The sequence below is a fragment of the Pholis gunnellus genome, assembly GCF_910591455.1.
Source record: "Pholis gunnellus genome assembly, chromosome: 15".
Taxonomy (NCBI): Eukaryota; Metazoa; Chordata; class Actinopteri; order Perciformes; family Pholidae; genus Pholis; species Pholis gunnellus.
In genome coordinates this window covers 22,334,422-22,352,109 of record NC_136542.1, presented here as the reverse complement: position 1 = coordinate 22,352,109, position 17,688 = coordinate 22,334,422, and the positions used below count along the sequence as shown (strand labels likewise).

Sequence of the window (17,688 nt, the reverse complement as noted above, 5' to 3'; positions counted from 1 at the left end):
AGAAGGGGAATACGCAAAAAAAAGACTCACAACTTCTTCAGAATGGGTTTTGGGTGAGATTTTAAGTATAATACATCATTAACAAATATTTCTAGATATATGTATGTAATGATTTGTTCAAAATCAAGGGATGAATTAATAATTTGGGATTTAAAAATTCTATTACTTTTTCTGTAAACGTAAAGATCGATCAGAGATTTCTGAATTGAAATCAAATGCGAGTGGATCAAAACTTGCTAGCTAACAGATATGAAGAGAATAATGTCATCAACAACATGTACATTTCAGTTAAATTATCTAACAAAAAACATCAACAAGAATTGTAGTTGACATGTAATTTCATGTGCCTCAATACGTGAGAGACTACATTAAATCATAGTGAAATGTTATGTCCATCTGAGTATTTGAAAACAAGGACATTAACATAGAATGTATCTTTTTACCTCAACAATCGGCAGATATTCTCCCCATGTTAATGCCCTAATAATAAAACCATGTAAAAACGTATAGATGTTTCTCACAGCAGACATTTTGACTTGTCATAGGATCAAAAGGTGAAACTACGAACACAAATGATAGCTTTTTTTTCCCATTTAGGTGTCCCTTGTCCAGGGCCCAGAATTGTGGTATTGTGGATATATTTAACTGGTACTGTTACATAGAATGGAGCCATTGTGTTATTGGTTACACCTGTGCTGTTCCTGCTTAACAAGTCTGTACACTGGTGGCTACGTTAGCTGCTAACCGCCGGCTGCACATGGAAGAAGTTTGCCTTCTTGGCTGTCTGCTAGAATGGGTTCATTTTTTAGCGAAAACATGATATTTTCCTAAACTTAACCAAGTAGGTACGTTGAGAGCCGTGTGGAGGCAATACCTCTGCTCTAAATATTGCATTGACAACCTGTAATTGCTTAGTATCTATTTAAGTATTTAACCATCAAATTTGCTATACTTTACTTTATCATGTGTGTTGATGTTCCATTTTAGATCATATAAATTACATTCATATTGAAAGTGACATGCTTATTAGTGCCTTTTAAAACAGTTTGGAGAAAAAGACCTCAACAATATTATTGTATGTTATATTGAAGGTAACTTGCTAATGTTTGCTGAGAATTCAGTAGATTTCAAATACCCTACATGTTTTATTCAAGCACATTTTGCACAGATGCATTCACCTCTACTTATGTACAGCTAAAGCAAAGTAACAGCTTGTTGGGAACGATGAGAGGCTGCTCGATCATTGGCACTGCTAATGAGCATTGCTGACGGCTTGTACCACTTCAGTGTCATGCACTGAATGACATCATGTTGTTGGAGCCATCTGAAGACATGCGGCCTGAGATGCAAATATCGGACGTCGCGCGTGACGAGCGAGCGGTGTAGATGTACTTTTTGCTAAAGCACCACAAGTCCAACATTATTTGCTGGAAGTGGCTCCTGAACTTCACCCCGATAAAGGCATAGAGGACGGGATTGAGACAGCAGTGGAAGTAGGCTATGCTCCTGGAGACGGCCAGCACTTGGATTTTGATCTTTTCTGCGTCACAACTCCTCTCCTTGAAAAGAGACAGAGTGTGGTTCAGCAGAGTGACATTGTAGGGGAGGTGGCACACGATGAAAACCACGACAACTGCCATAATCACGCGGACGGCCTTGTGCCTCTGGCTGCTCTTGGCTCTCAGCAAGGTGCACACGATGCTGGAGTAGCAGAACACCATCACCAGCAGAGGCAGCAGGAAGCCAATGGCCATTTGAAGGCTGGGAACCACCACCTTCATTAGCTTTGCAGTTTCTGTCTTGCTGAAAGACAGCTGACACATGACATTGGCGGTTTGAGCCCCCAGATTCTGCTCTTCAAAGCGCTCGGTGTAGAGGAGTGTGGGCAGAGTTAAAGCCACTGCGAACACCCAAATAGCTGAGCAGATAAGGCGGCTGTAGAGCAGAGTGCGTGAGCGTGCACCGAAGGATCTTCTGGCCTGGACTATAGCAACGTAGCGGTCACCACTAATGCACGCCAACAGGAGCATGCCACTGTAGAGGTTGATGCTGTAGGCTGACCTCAGCATCTTGCAAACCACAGAGCCCATTAACCAACTGTGCTGCTCGTTGTAGATGATAAATGGCAGGGCGACCACGAAGATCAGGTCCGCCACGGCTACATTGTAGAGATAGACGTCGGTCATGGTCTTGGTTCTCTTGTAGAATATGTAGGTGACGATCACCAGAACGTTGCCAATCAGGCCGAAGGCACAGATGATGGAGTGGATGTATGTTTGGCTGATGACTTCCACGGGGTTGGGGTCGAGGTTGCAGGGCTCTTCATCCAATGGGTAATCTGGCTCAAATCTCGTACTGTCATCATAGTATGGAGTCACCGTCGACATGTTTTGGATCTGGAGGAGAAAAGATGAGCATTTCCACCAAACAGACAATAATTAGGGAATACAACAAAATCTGTTGTCACGTTTTAATAAGGCTTACTTTGGGAAGTGGTGGACTTCTACTAAGTATATTTCCATAAGCAGTGTACTTAAATACAGGGCTACTTTCATTTCATACTACTTTATACTTTCAAATATTGTACTCAACCAGTAGAAATACTATGTTACAAATAAAAGTCTGCATTTAAAATGTTACTTCAGTAAAAATACATATTAGTATCAAAATATACTAACTGGAAAAGAATGAATTGTGCAAAATGTCCCTTATTTCACCAATATGATATTATTAGATTATAACTATTGATGCATTAATGTGTACATCATTTTAATATTGCAGCTGGTAAAACTGGGGCTAATTGTAGCTATACTTCATATACTGCTGGGAAGCCAAATATATGGTTTTACACAAGGATTTATTAGTTGAGTATATTTTCTGTTAATATGCAAAAGAAACTAGTAACCAAAGCTATAATTGTAAAAGTGGAGTAGAAGTAGAATGTACCACAAAATTGGACTGAAGCACAGTACTTACACTTGCAAATGTGCTTCGTTACTTGCCAGTGACATTTTGAATACAGGACTTTGACTTGTAATGAAGCATTTTTAAACTGTGGTATTTCTACTTTTACTTAAGTACATATCTGAATACACCCTCTACCATAGTAAAATGTTTTATTAATTGTAACTGTACACTGATATTTATTCTCAAACAGATGACAATACTTGTTCATTATAAAATAAAGATATAAAGTGGTACCACCATATAACCTATCGCATCCTTTTTCAGGTTTAGAGCACAGCGTGCACCCTGCGATGACCGCGTAACACTCACATCACATTCACAGCTTTTATGTCTGTTTACAGGATAAAAGCCTGTGTTCTAGTTCAGCTCTTCCTCCGGCTGTCAGTGACCCAATTAGACATTAAGTGAATGCACGCAGCGGGTGGCTGCACTTTGTGCTGTCTGATCTCAGAGGCTGATTAGATCTTTATCAGTGTGTGTGTAGGAAGGTCACTAACATGTAACGAGCTTGGTAAACACCAGCAAATCAAAAAGTGATGATCAAAGAGTTCCTCTGCTTCACACACGAACAGTAGACTTCTGTTTTATCTGATGACTATCAGTGAGACAGTACACGAGCACATCAACAGGATCTCTCCTTTAAGCAAACAGTAGCATACGAGAAACCTGTCGCGTGCTTCAACTCACTTCTTCAGAAAACCCGATGTATGGAGCAGATATGACAATGTGATGTTTTCTCTCGTCTCAGCACTTTCACTTCTCACAAATCACTAGAGTAAGACGATATGTAACTGTAGTTCTGCTTGTGGTCGATGAGGAAGTTATTCTAGGTTTTGCTCATATTTGTCTGGGAAGAAGACAGAACGAGAGAAGTGTGAGCCTTTTGTTTAGAGACTTGTTTTGAGAACTCCATTCTCTGTAAATATTGTTTCCATATTTTACAGAACTGACTGACAGTTCTGTAAAAGTGTTCCGCCTGTGAAACACTATGCACTTAAAAAGTCATCACCTTCAGGTTTAAAAGGGATCTAAGTCAATCTTTATTTACTGTAGCACTAAAGAGACCGAGATGGAGTAGTGCCGGTGAAATGTTCGTCAATACTTTTCAAACTGTTTGAAGAAATCTTATGTATACATTTATTTGTCGGCTTAATGACTCTGAAAATGACATCATCTTGGAATTAACCAACATAAGGTTAGTAGCACACGTACCAGTCCCAGTCTGTGGAGACATTGGTACAGCTGGCCTATGTACTTTTATTGCTCTTGTATATCATGTTATGTATTTGTCTTATATGGACCCTGAGTCTGAAATAAAGTTTGATTGATTGATCATTGATCAGTACAGTTTTAAAATGTATCACGTTCACTGCGTCAAGGCCTAATCATTCAATTACAGTTCCACTTCTAGATGCTGCTAAATTAATAATGATATAGACACAATAAAATACATTTTTGCAGTCACCAAACTGAAAAAAAAGAATCCTGCACATATTTTGGAGCGTTAAGCTCGTATTTGTGCTCATATCCTCTATTCAGAACTTACATACCTTGCAGACCAACGATTCTTTATCTTCTGCGTCCGATGTCGTCAAGTCAAAAGAGAGTGAAAACTCTTCCTCCCAGGTGTCAAAGCTGATTGTGAAGACAGAGTTCAGTGTTGGGGCTTTATGTCACGCTTCAAATATCAAAAGAAGAAGAAGAAGAAGCCACACATTCTCACAGGCTCTCTGTGAGTACAGTGCATCACTGATCTTCCTCTTCTTTTGATGTCACACTCACCTGCAGGGACACTCCCCCTCAGATGCACATTTGGAGGTTTCTGTTGCTTTCCAGGCAACGCTTTGATTTACTGCAACATTGCTGGATTCACCCCAGTTGCTCACAGTCTCGACGACCACCCACTCGAAGTTGACGCTTTATAAGGAAATTATTTGTTTTTGTGAAATTGGTGAGAGCAGGTCTCTCTTTAAAGATACAGACAATTTCTTTCATATCCTCAATGAGATGCCGAATAAGCACAGAATGAAAGGTTGCTGCCCTCAATCACTCCCGCTTTCTGTTGTTGAACACACACAGACCTCCCACACGCACTAACCAGCTCTCTTTCTTCTCTCATGCCCTCTAATCTCAGGTGGTTTGAATTCTTTATCCAAAACGGTTTTGTTTCCAGTTTCCATCTTATTTTTGCCTTTGCATACTGTTTTGAACTTTTCTTTGGGGGTTTTCTGCTTGTTTTTGTAATTTGTAAGCTTTACGTGTCTATTATATCATCGTAAACCCTGATTTAGCCTTTATGAATCCTTAACAGACCTGTCGGTTCTGATCTTTTTGGAGCATTTACTTGTTCTGTGCCAGGATGGTTGTCTGAAAAGAAGTAAATGTGCACTACACTAATAATACACACTGCAGTTGCTTTTCCTCAACATGACCAGCAGACAGAGCTGTTGTCACGTCAGTAGATTGTCGATAATTAGTGAACTTTGAGGCTGACGCACATGTCGGATAAAGCACATCATAACTACCTTTGACTTTTTAACATTTAAGGTTTATGTGGACAAACTGCTAGATGATGTGTTATTGTCAAGTCATGGAGGGTCCAACCATCTTAACTGGACTTTTATTTCTGGAACCAATCATCTTCTGGGTCTTAAAAAGTGCTCTCTTAAAGTTATACGCATTTAAAAGCTTATAGAACTTTATGTTTAAATTGAGATAAAACTACTTAAATTACCATAAAACATTACTGACATCTTGAAATTCCATGTTGGGGAACTTATACCGCTCCCTTAAATTCAGAGCCAAACACATACATCCACCCATACAGAAATATAAAGCATTATCATTACAGAGAGTATAGAGAACATAATTGAAGCCCAAATAGAGGTTTGTATCAAGGTGAGACTGAATTGGACAGGTAGAGAAATTCAAGAGCCTGCTGTATCATGCAAGAAGCTGCTGGTGAAATGTTTGCTTTCAAAATAAAAGCTTTTTGGTGTTAACTCCTTAAAATGATGGTGATGATGATGTTGTGTGTGAGATACAGCCCAGTACCGTGGAAGGTCATAAAATAGTCACAAGGGGCAATCTATTGGTTTCGTGTACACAAATTGTCCATTTATATTCATGTCACTCAGCACCAAAACAATACCAATGGAAAGTGGACACAGAAACTCTACTACCTATTTTAAGCCCGACATGATGTTTTTCCTAAACCTAATTCAGGGGTTTTGTTCAAAACATAATGTCTTTCCGAAAAAAAAGTTGTTTCGAGCAACACGAAAAATACAATACAATTCGTGTCCATGTACTTGAAACCAATAGAGTTCACCAACTGCCATGAGACTGTTATGGATAATAACACAACTCATATCAATATTCAGCTGGATACTGTAATGAAGTGTATACTTCTGATGCACGGATGGCAAAAATCAGGTCCGTCACCATGAACTTTTGCCCCTTGCTTAACTTATTGGGCTGTAAAAGACATTCTTAAACAGCGAACTCAACCAGATGGGTTACATTTTTATTAAGCTCGGTTTAAATCTTTTCCCATCGCCCACAGCAGGACAGGGGGAGCAGATGCTCCAGGGTCCTGGACCATCAGTGGACCAAAAAAAAGTCAAACTGGTAATTCCAACAAGTATTCCTAAACCATGTTTAAGGAGCCTGTTTGCATGACATGTCAGTGTGCTTGTGAGTGGCCAGGGAGGGTACAGCAGATACTGGCTAGCAGTGTCAGTATTGACCCATTCGTGGCCTCTAGTGGGTTGATCCAGCCATGCCTGTCTCTAACTATTCGTCCTGCTTGGACCTTTTGCAAAACACTGCAACGACAGACAGACATGAAAACACCTGACATAGTACTGGAAACCCCCTCTGTGGTAGTTCCTGCTACAGTAGGTGTCCCAGAACCACATTTTGTCATGATGACACACAGACACACACACAGGGTGAAAACATTACCTGCACCACTGTGGCGGCCAGTAACAAACAAATATTAGATCTTATGTGCATTAGCGAAGGTGCAGGGCAGTCTGTTGTGAGGTTATCCTGTGAGTGTGTAGGCCAGTATAAAGAAGGTGTTTTTTAAAGGAGACAGAATAAAGACAAAATAAAGAGGGAAGAATAAATAGTTTATGTGGTAGAGGTAACTAATGATATCCCATACTCCAACCATTTTATGATATTTTATTTGGTCTTTAGGCTATTTGTATTTTTGAATTATTTCCATTTCCCTTTTATTTAAACTTAACTTGCATTTTTGTTTATTCTGCAGGAGGAAGTTGTTACCCTCCTTTAGCCGCCCCATATATCCTTTAGCCTGATATATACATATATTTGTGTATATATATTTATATATATATATATTTGTATATATATATATTTGTATGTATAGATATACAGAAATATAAAGACTAATGTTAAATCAGCATGCATTTGGATAATTCGAACATTCGCTACACACAAACATTACATTCTGAAGGTAGTAGTCGGAAGCGTAACATTTCTTTTCTTCTGCTGAACTTTTCTCTTACCTGGTGGCGCGCGCGACCGGTGTGAGCAAGTCAAACCCTTCGCGGGAACTCGCTCTGCAGGTTGCGCCGGTGAATCCCTCCTCCTGCTGCTGAAAAGTAGGAGCGCTCTTCTCCTGCTTTTATTTTCCTGCTCGCATTTTCTGAACAAGCACCCCGGGTTTTCGGACGCCATGAGTAAGTCCAGCACCCTGAAAGTAAAGCGCCTCTTCAAATTCAAAGAAAGCAAGGAGCCGAAACGGTCGGACTCCTTCCAGGATGAGGCAGCGACCAGCCCCCGGGTCAGGTCGGGGACTCTACCGGCCAGCCCCGGTCCCCTCAGCCCGGGACACGACGCCACATTGGACGGTGATGTGTTACCCGTTTCCCAAAAAGAGAAGAAGGGAAAGCGGCTGTTGTCCTTTAAGCTGAAACGGAAGAAATCTAAGCGCAAAGAAGGAGAAGTTGTTGGAGGAGGAGATGTGTTCTTCCCTGATGAACTGGACAGCTTCAACAGACGCCTGTAAGTTTATAACTTCATTCATTGTTTCCCTCTCATATTGATTGCCGTTTGTGCTAAAAAATACATGTTGATATCATACGTAAATATGCGATGACCGTGGCAATTTATAAGCTCATGTAGCCTACTCTAACTGTTACAATGTCATCGTTTTAAATAAACCAACCACCAAAGACAAAGCCCATTTAAATAAGATAATGGTTTCACTACTCTTTACTGTAAAACATCTGTAGAAACATGTCACAGAGCGACGGTTGGCCCCGCTGGCACACAGCGGCGCACATTTCATGGCTGAACTGCTTAGTCAGGTTTACTAACCGAGACCGTGAGGAGCTTCTCTTCACCAAGTTGAAATGTTTCATTGTGCACATGAGGTCTTCATTCTGGGGCAAGTTGTGCAAAGTGAACGCGATAATTCAGACTGACCCCGTTCTGTGTTGGTGCCCTTGGGCAAGGCACTTGACCCCCCATCTTTCCAGTCCTTGCTCATTGGCCAACGGTGCAAGACCGCGGCAGCTCCTTGCTGGGAGCGCGGGGAACCGTGTGACCGTGAATATCCACGCTGAGTCACTCTTCTCTGGATACATTCAAGCTTCAGAAATACACTGGTTAACCTCAGGGTCACAGTAATGACAGAGACACTTCCAGTGCTTGATTTAGCCCAGATATGTCCACCTCTTCTTCTTCTATTTGTTTGCTCTGCACTGAACCAGTGTGTTGACCAGTTGAGAGCTGTTGCCTCTGACTCAGGTGTTTTTGTCACATGCAGTCGGGTTAACGCACACTGACACATGCTGTTGTGATAGGAGGAGGGCAGACCTGCCCTGCAGGTATTATGCATTTCCCTGTTCAGCCCAACTACATGTGGCTCCATCAAGTTGAGCTGGTGTGGACCCGAGTAAAGGTGCAGAGGGTCCGAGTGGGGACGACACGTGTGACACACCGGAAACAAACCTAATAGCATGACTCATATGATGTCTGGTGCATAATTAATTATATGCTAATGATGATGTCCTCCCCACTCAGCTTGATGTTAAATGACATCTCTTTGTGCATCAATGTCTTCACTGATTATCTCATCAGTCACAGACATTGGTTTCAGACCTGCTGTGGTTAACTGGTCTTTTCTTACTGAACATCTGCAGGCAAGCACACTTCCACCACATTGAGACTTTGATGTCTCTTTAAAGATGACATATGTTTATACATATATTTCTATTTGACCACTTGCTGTGGTGGCTAAGACTGCTTGGGCTATGACAGTTCAGCAGAAATGAATAAATGTGGCAGAAACATTTAAATCCAACGATTACGGTTATCAACTGTGTTCAATGTAATCTTGTAAAATGTAGTTTTGGGAGATACACTTGAATAAATCCAGTTATTAGAAGAGATGTTTTTACAACAATATAAAAAAGTTATTATAGAGAGAATTATGAGCTGTTTAATGTCCTAACACCAGCCAGGCAGCTTATAATACATCAATAAAACTACTAATGTCAAGAATTGTTTTTGTAAATAAAATTACTATCTTTTACTTTCTTCAAATTGTAATTGTGGGTTTTTATGCTAATAACCACTATAGATGACTATAACAAAGTACAAGAATAACATTTACAACTTTTGACGGCTTACACTGACGGTGGTGAAAAAAAAGAAAGAATCTGGAGCCTGGAAGTCTGGAACCAAACAACAACAAGATCTATCTGCAGTGGCCGACAACTCATCGACGATTAGCAATCAGTATGGGTGGCAAAATATGAGATCAGACATCTCTAAAAGTTATATTTGCTCCCTTTTTTATATCCCTGCGATCCAATCTGTGACTCAAAACCATGATACGATCCAGACCGCGAGTCTTGTGATCTGTTGCAACAGACAAACATTTAAACCATGCATTTGAAGAAACTGACCGCCTCTTACATTTGAAGATCATGTCTTCAAGACAGCAAACCTCCCGATCGGTCCTCTGTCACTGAGTTTTCATGGCCTGCTGAGTCAGTTTGTACAGGATTGAGCAAACACACACACCTGGACCCATTCAGGCGTGTGCCCTATTTGCTGCTCTATACCGAAACAGATACCCTCTACAGCTCAGCTTGTTTTGCAAGAGAATGACATCACTTTAATTTGAGGCATGTTTCATCTGTCTTGTCAGTACGACAGGGTTGAATTACATCACAGCTCTGTAGAATTTCCATGCCATGTGACTGGCTGGAATCTGACCCTTATGGCACTTGAAATAGTCAATGTACTGAGGGAACAGGGAAAGTACAGCCTGTTCAACCCCACCAATAATACCGGGGTATTAGAAAAAGATCAGACCTTGTTTCTGTGGACTGATTGTTGTCTTCATGTTACTGTAACAATATTTAAAAAGTCTGCATGTTCTGCAGAAAAGCTATCCATTTAGTATTTGAACAGTAGGCGAAACCTCATGCAGTTCTCCAAAAATAATCGAATCGAACAGAATAGATAAGCTGTCACACCCTTCAGCAGATTCTGCAGATTCCTGCCGGTACTATTACTAGACCATCCCCAATGTGAGGGGGTGGAGTCTGAAACATTTTTGCACTTGTGGTCCCAGAGCAATACAGGAATTAACAAGTAAATAATTATTATAATAATAATAACTCATAATTGGCTTTTTCGTTGTTTCAAACATGAATTATTAATATGGATGATCATGACTCAGGTTTGTACAATAGATCAGCGGTTAACCGAATATTTTCCTGTCATTGACTGAATTTTTCTAACAATGATGTAAAATGTTGATGGATGAATGAAAATCAGTCAAAATCATTTGTCTGTGTCGTGTGTGTCGACATGAAAAGCAGCAAGGCCTAGATCCTCCTTGTGCCACTGTCACCACACTGTCACCACACTGTCACCACACTGTCACCACACTGTCACCACACTGGCACCACACTGTCACCACACTGTCACCACACTGTCACCACACTGTCACCACACTGGCACCACACTGTCACCACACTGTCACCACAGTGGCACCACAGTGTCACCACACTGGCACCACACTGTCACCACACTGGCACCACACTGGCACCACACTGTCACCACACTGGCACCACACTGTCACCACAGTGGCACCACAGTGTCACCACACTGGCACCACACTGGCACCACAGTGGCACCACAGTGTCACCACACTGTCACCACACTGGCACCACACTGTCACCACAGTGGCACCACAGTGTCACCACACTGGCACCACACTGTCACCACACTGTCACCACACTGGCACCACACTGGCACCACACTGGCACCACACTGTCACCACACTGGCACCACACTGGCACCACAGTGGCACCACACTGTCACCACACTGGCACCACACTGGCACCACAGTGGCACCACACTGGCACCACACTGGCACCACAGTGTCACCACACTGGCACCACAGTGTCACCACACTGGCACCACACTGTCACCACACTGTCACCACACTGGCACCACACTGGCACCACACTGGCACCACACTGTCACCACACTGGCACCACACTGGCACCACAGTGGCAAGTCTGTGGCAAGTGTCAGTCAGGTGTCAGGACAGCGGCAAGCGAGCGCCACTCGTTTGGCACCAGTCAAGAAGCTGCCGAGCGGGTGGAGCCACATTTCCTGAGAACACCCATTGTTCTCACCCATTGTTCCGAAATGTCAGCTGCCGTAAATCACTTTTATGATCACAGTATGGCTTTTAGTTGAGTCACAGAGGAGCTGCGTTGTTTTCTTTTGTCAATACTTAAGTATTGACAAAAATACTTAAGTATTGACAAAGACAGACAGACAGATAATGTAGACCTATTTGTGGACTTAATAATCACAATATGCAATACTGCTGCACTATACTGAATATTGTTTTGCTAATACTACATTTAACTTCATAATGTATTACACTTATATACCATAATATACCACATTATAATGTACCAGCTTTTTTTATTTAATTTAATTTATTTTTACCATGTCATGTTATACTGTTGTACCACCACTATGTTACCTTTCTTCTAGGAGACTGTTAGTCTAAGCACAACACAGGAATTATTTTTCCACCAGGTAAACCTGAACACACACACACTTCTCTTGAGTGTAGCAGCGATTATAACCGCACAACTATCTAGATTCTAATTAACTGGAGACGTAGATCTTAGACCTTTGAATATAAACAGGAGCCATTGAAATCGGATGGGAAATGTAACTCAGCAACGGTCCGAATAAGTCAATCCATGTAGCCGGCTTAAAATTGACTTTATTGAAATACTTCCGCTAACAACGTTATGATTCAGGTCGTTTTGAAACAAAATGGAACAAAAATACAGTATTTACTAATATATAATTAGGCCTACTTTAATAGTCATAGATAATCAACTGCAATAATGAATAACAAAGTTTGTTTTTCACTTTTTCATGGCATCTAAGCATCTGCAGAGTGCCAACTGACACTGAGTAGTGGTTATGCCTAAATGTTAGAATTTGTAAATACAAGTCTGAAGATATCTCCACTCGTCCTCTGCTTATATGTAGGTGTCAGTCGGTGCCACAAGCTGCCAGTGCCAATAGTTATAGTTGTCACAGCAGTGCCACCACATAGTTGTCAGACGATTGCGTCAGCCGATTATTTTTTATTATTTGGAAAGAGTGTATTTTTTTCCCTTCTGTTTCAAAACCAACGAAATCATACTTGAATAAAACAAATGAGAAACAAAAAAGTACAACGTGGTTACTCATTTAAGGATGTATACAGAGAACAGGTGGCTCAACTACTACATTACACCACTGTCATTTCTATTTCTATACATTGTTTATATTTCTATAAAGTATCTCAGTGTCTATTCCGATACTGAATGATACCATGACAAAAACCTCAAACATCAGGAAAACGTAGGGAATAATAGATAACACAACAAGGAGCTTCACTTTTTTAATTCTAAAACCAATTCATATAACCATATTTATAACATGAGTGAATTATTCTACCATAGTGTGTTCATACAGTTTTAAACTCTTCTTTTAGATCACATCTCTCCTCCCTCACGCCACACTGATGCTTGTAACAGAAAGAAGTACCAGCAGTACTGTGAACTATTCTGTGGAGTTGCCTCTTAGCAGAATGCTCTGAGCAATTTTACGTTCCAGTGCATATGTCAAGGGCTTTTATTGTGAAAGGGAAGAATGGAAACAATTCACTACATACTTATGAGAAAAACTTTCTTATGTCACCAGGAGTGGTGGGATGTGGAGGCTCATGCTGTCTTGAGAAGTAAACTAGCATTTGATCAAATATGTGTTGAATGTTTTTGCGGACGATTTCCACAGCAGTGGCTGAGGGCTCAGCTGCTGCTTTTCTCCGGGGTAAAGGGAATATTTGTATAAGTGAATGCAGCCGCAAGCGCAACTCAAATTCATCATCGAAGCTAGTGTGTTGAACTTTTAACGGGCTATGAAACGGTCTCAATTTGATCCCGATGCATCAATATGACCTGCATTGGTAAACAAGACCATCAGTGACAAGATCGGCGGCAGCGTCTCCTCCTCCTCCAGGAGCAGAGCTTCTCCTCGCTGCTGGAGGGAAGGGAGGCACAGGAGAACCAGAACCAGGGCTGAACCCTTCTGCAGTAAAAATGAGAGGTTTTCTAAATGGATTCTGGCTTCTAGAAAACACCCTGACTTGACTTCTTTCAGGACTTTACAGTGCAACAATCAGGTTCAAGTTCTCTAAGATGGAAGAGAAGAAAACGATAGTTGGACAATCAGGTTGAGTCTTCCACTGACAGTTCATGTTTCATGTAGACCAAACAAGCATCGCTCACTGACAGCACTGGCACTTTGATTGGTAGGAATGAGCCCTCGCTGTAATGGAGTTGATCATTATCTTACAATGGAAGCTGCAGAATGAATTTTTGCCATTAGCAGATGGCAGCACATCAAAGTAGGATGGCCGGGCTCGTCTCGTGTTCTGTGACAGGTTGCTAACCACTGTTTAGAACCATTGAACTCTTTTAAAGTTATTAGGAAGTAGATGATATGATAATATTCATAAGTGCTGGTCGATATGGCCATAATTGTGTATCACAGTATTTCTTTAAGATTCTGACAGTTTCATTATTTCCGTTTTATGATATTATTTATATTTTATTATTCTTTTTTAATTAGCAGGTGCTAAACACAGTTCATGTGATTCTTGTGTGTTACAATGCTAATGCATCTATAATGTTCATATCAAATACATTAAACTGTATAGAACAGTATTTTCTTATTTGCTTTATATAGGTTTGTAGTGGCTTATTCTACTGTCAGGGGTACATAATATATATAAAACATAATATATAACTTGGTGTTGTTGCATAAAGAAAACAGCAGTGCCCTTTACAGGCGATACAACTGTAATAAGATCAGGAGAGAAAAGTAGTTGATGTTCAGAACTCGACACGATACATAACAAGTTAAACAATCACAACAAAAATATCAAAACCAAAGGGATGGAATAATAGTCATAATAATGCTAATAACATCCTTATAAATAATAGAAGTATTAAAGAAAACCTATTTTGATGTCATCATACAGAAGGCTTAGATGTATATGGCTCCACACAACTATACACTATATAAACAATTTGTATTGTGAAAACTTTATAACAAATAAATAGATATGCTAGCAACTTTAAGATTGCTTTCTTTTAAAAATAAAATATTCAAAGATAGCTGTATGAACACTATGAACTGACTGCTTCCTGCTTGCTTTGGTGTTGGTATAATATTGTTGGGACAGCAGTTTGGCTGAAGTATTCTCTCAAGATGTAACGTAACCTCGAATCCAGTGTGTTAATCATTTAATCGTCCGACCGGAATCTCCCTCTCTGTCTTGCAACACGTTTTGTGCTGAGGGGACGGACGTTGCTCGTGTCAGCAACACTGGAAACAACAGCGGCTACGTCACAAATCAATAAAACAACTTCCACACAGCAGACACAGCTCCTCTCTTGAGCACCAGTGAAACAACTTCTGGTGCATCCCCGGTTTCTCTTTCTTCATCCTCCGTCTCTCTTTTCTCTTCTTGAATGTGCCTTAGCTAACGAAGTCAGCTGCTATAACGTTACCCAGCATGCCGTTGAAAATTGTTTTTGTGTCACCAATTTGATGTGTAACCCTGTTGTTGTTAGTTGTGGGTTACTCATTTTTGTGTGATAAGGCTACGCAGTTAATAGGGCCGCCTCTCAATACAGCCAAAACGTCTCCTAACCTTAGTGCCATTCGCTGCTATGCACTGGTGTGGCCATTCATGACAAATTCATAGGGATAATTTGATTGGTTCACTAGAGGAATTGATATGCCGCCCAGCACCAATTCAACGATAGGAAAAAAAAGTTGTATGTTGAGTGGTTGTCAGGACATTACTTTGATACACAAAGGCAGTATATATATACACACACACTGGATGTTACGCGATTAAGATAAGTGTTTTCTGCCGTTCTTCACGTCTCAACAGATCCTTTGGTCGTGATCCAGTTCAGCCCTCTACCTGCTCTCTGCTCTTTCTTGTCCTTCCTCAGGAATGTCGTTAGCCAGCAAAGCTTTCGATCTAGAAGCAGATCAGATGAGAAGTAATGATGCACCGCTGATTGATGGTTGATAGCAGCTCCTTGAACAACACTGCCACATGGCTTTTCAAACGGGGACATTCTGTCACACGTTCAACCAACCCGCCACACTTCCAGATGTTTACATGCGTTTAGGGTAATCACATCTAGTGTTGAATATTGCCCTGCTGTGTGCAGATTAGACCTGATAGCACACAGCAGAAGGACTGGGAGAAGAAAGGCGGGGTCGAGGAGGAATTCGCTCACACGTAAAGGATGTCGCTCCTGGGAGCAGGTTGTGAAATGTGTTGTCAGTAGGTTGAGAAGTGGTTCTTCTCTTTACAGAAACGGTTGATAGAAAGCAGAAAAATAACAGTTGTGTGTCATCATGCACCTGTGATGTCCATATTTTCAACATGATTTGTTGCGTGATGTAAAACCGCCTGAACAACCACTTATTGACCGGTTGACTTTGCGGAAGCTGTCACCTTTGTTTCTGAGGAATGTCGACTTGTCACCCTGATTGCCAGGTTCAGTTCAATAAGATGCTCTGTGCTAATGGCGTCTTCCTCTGAACTGACAGATCTGTCAGCTGTAGGAGAAGGAGGCTGGGTTTGTGCTGACTCTTGAAGCCTCGGCCTTAAGGAAGAATGTCACACTCATTAGCGTGCATTAGTATGCGTGTCTGGCTTTTTAGCGTGTAGATTCTCACACAGCTAAAGAACTTACAAAGGGTTAGGTATGGGAAGGTTCATGTTTTTGTGCCTTCTCGTAAATTCTGTCATTTGCAGCCAGCTGCAGTGCATGTCTAACACAGGCAGTCCCGTCCCCCTCTCAGGGAGAGTTAGCAGCTACAATGTTGCGTTTAATGTCGAGGACACATGCCGCTTCTTTCCCTGTAATGCCTGCTTTGTACTTCTGCAGAAAAGCTTGTGCAGAGCTTCCTCGGGGCTGCAGAGACACACCACCGACCGCCACTGGACTGATCAAAAATGCTTGTGTTTGTAGCGGCCTTTCAAATGTTATATCATGGCGTGTTGTACATAACCACACATTACGTAGCTGGGAGCATCTAGTGACTTGTGTGCTGGTGTAACGTGACAGGTTTCTCCACCAAATACATGTATACATCTGGCCACTAAATATCAGGTCACTTGTTGATGTATTCTACTACTCACTAATATCACACAGATCTGTAAAGTCACTTTGTTTAAGTTGCATCCTCCATCTCTGGTGGTCATTGTCCTTACATAGCTTGACGTGCTAAAGCACACCGGCAGGCTTCAGTTGACAAACTGCGTGTGCACACTTACATACGTGGTCAGCAGCAGCAGCGGCTCATAGCATACAGTTTCCACAATATGAGTCAGAAACCGTGTTTCTCTGAGTCATCACGCACTCATTCTGAACCCAAAAACATGAAACACATTTTGTGATCCGGTGTTACGGACAGGATATATCATCACGGAATTGGGAAAAAGGGCTTTTGTGTACTCCGCACCCTCATCGTGGAATATGTTGCAAAATGACTTAAAACTTAAAGAACTGATACCATTTACTGCTTTTAAATCAAAATTGAAAGCAATAGAGGCAGGTTCCCAAAAATGTAAATGTTTTTTAAATTAACTCGGTTTCGTTACTCTCTTAACTTTTTACTTTCTTTTAACTTGTCTTGTTTTGTGTTTTCTGTCTGTAACTATGTGTCTCTGATGCTGCTGCCTGTCTTGGCCAGGTTTCCCTTGAAAAAGAGATTTTTAATCTCAATGGGACTCTCCTGGTTAAATAAAGGTTAAATAAAAAAAGAAAATCTCTGATCACATGTAATCACAGCCTTCACTTAGAATCATCACTTTTTAAAGATTTCTTCAGTATCAAAGTTATCCACTGTTGTCTGTACATCCGTGGGCACATTGCAAACAGGAACTGACGATTGCTAATTCAGCATATTTATAATGGTGCCACTTTGAAATCAAACAAATAGAAAGCTAAAAGGAGAAACATAGTATCCGTCATCATGGCCCAACTGTTCTGTTGTGAGGCAACATTTAACTGGATAACACGAACACAGCTGCATGCAATCCAGCATTTG

At 41.1% G+C, this 17,688-nt stretch overlaps 2 protein-coding genes across 2 annotated transcripts in view; one reads left to right on the top strand and one right to left on the bottom strand.

The window, feature by feature from the left end:
• Positions 1–1,289: 1,289 nt before the first annotated feature.
• On the bottom strand, positions 1,290–2,387 carry ccr6b (chemokine (C-C motif) receptor 6b; the record flags this gene model as incomplete). Its single annotated transcript, XM_079174744.1, has 1 exon — positions 1,290–2,387. One exon carries the CDS (start codon positions 2,385–2,387, stop codon positions 1,290–1,292), a length of 1,098 nt encoding a protein of 365 aa, XP_079030870.1.
• Positions 2,388–7,652: 5,265 nt separating this feature from the next.
• Positions 7,653–17,688, top strand: part of crybg1a (crystallin beta-gamma domain containing 1a) — a 43,135-nt gene continuing 33,099 nt past the window's right edge. Inside the window, exon 1 of the mRNA XM_079175073.1 lies at positions 7,653–8,004. Coding sequence (XP_079031199.1) covers positions 7,676–8,004 — 329 coding nt within the window. The 5' untranslated portion in view covers positions 7,653–7,675. The remainder of the gene's footprint in view (positions 8,005–17,688) is intronic.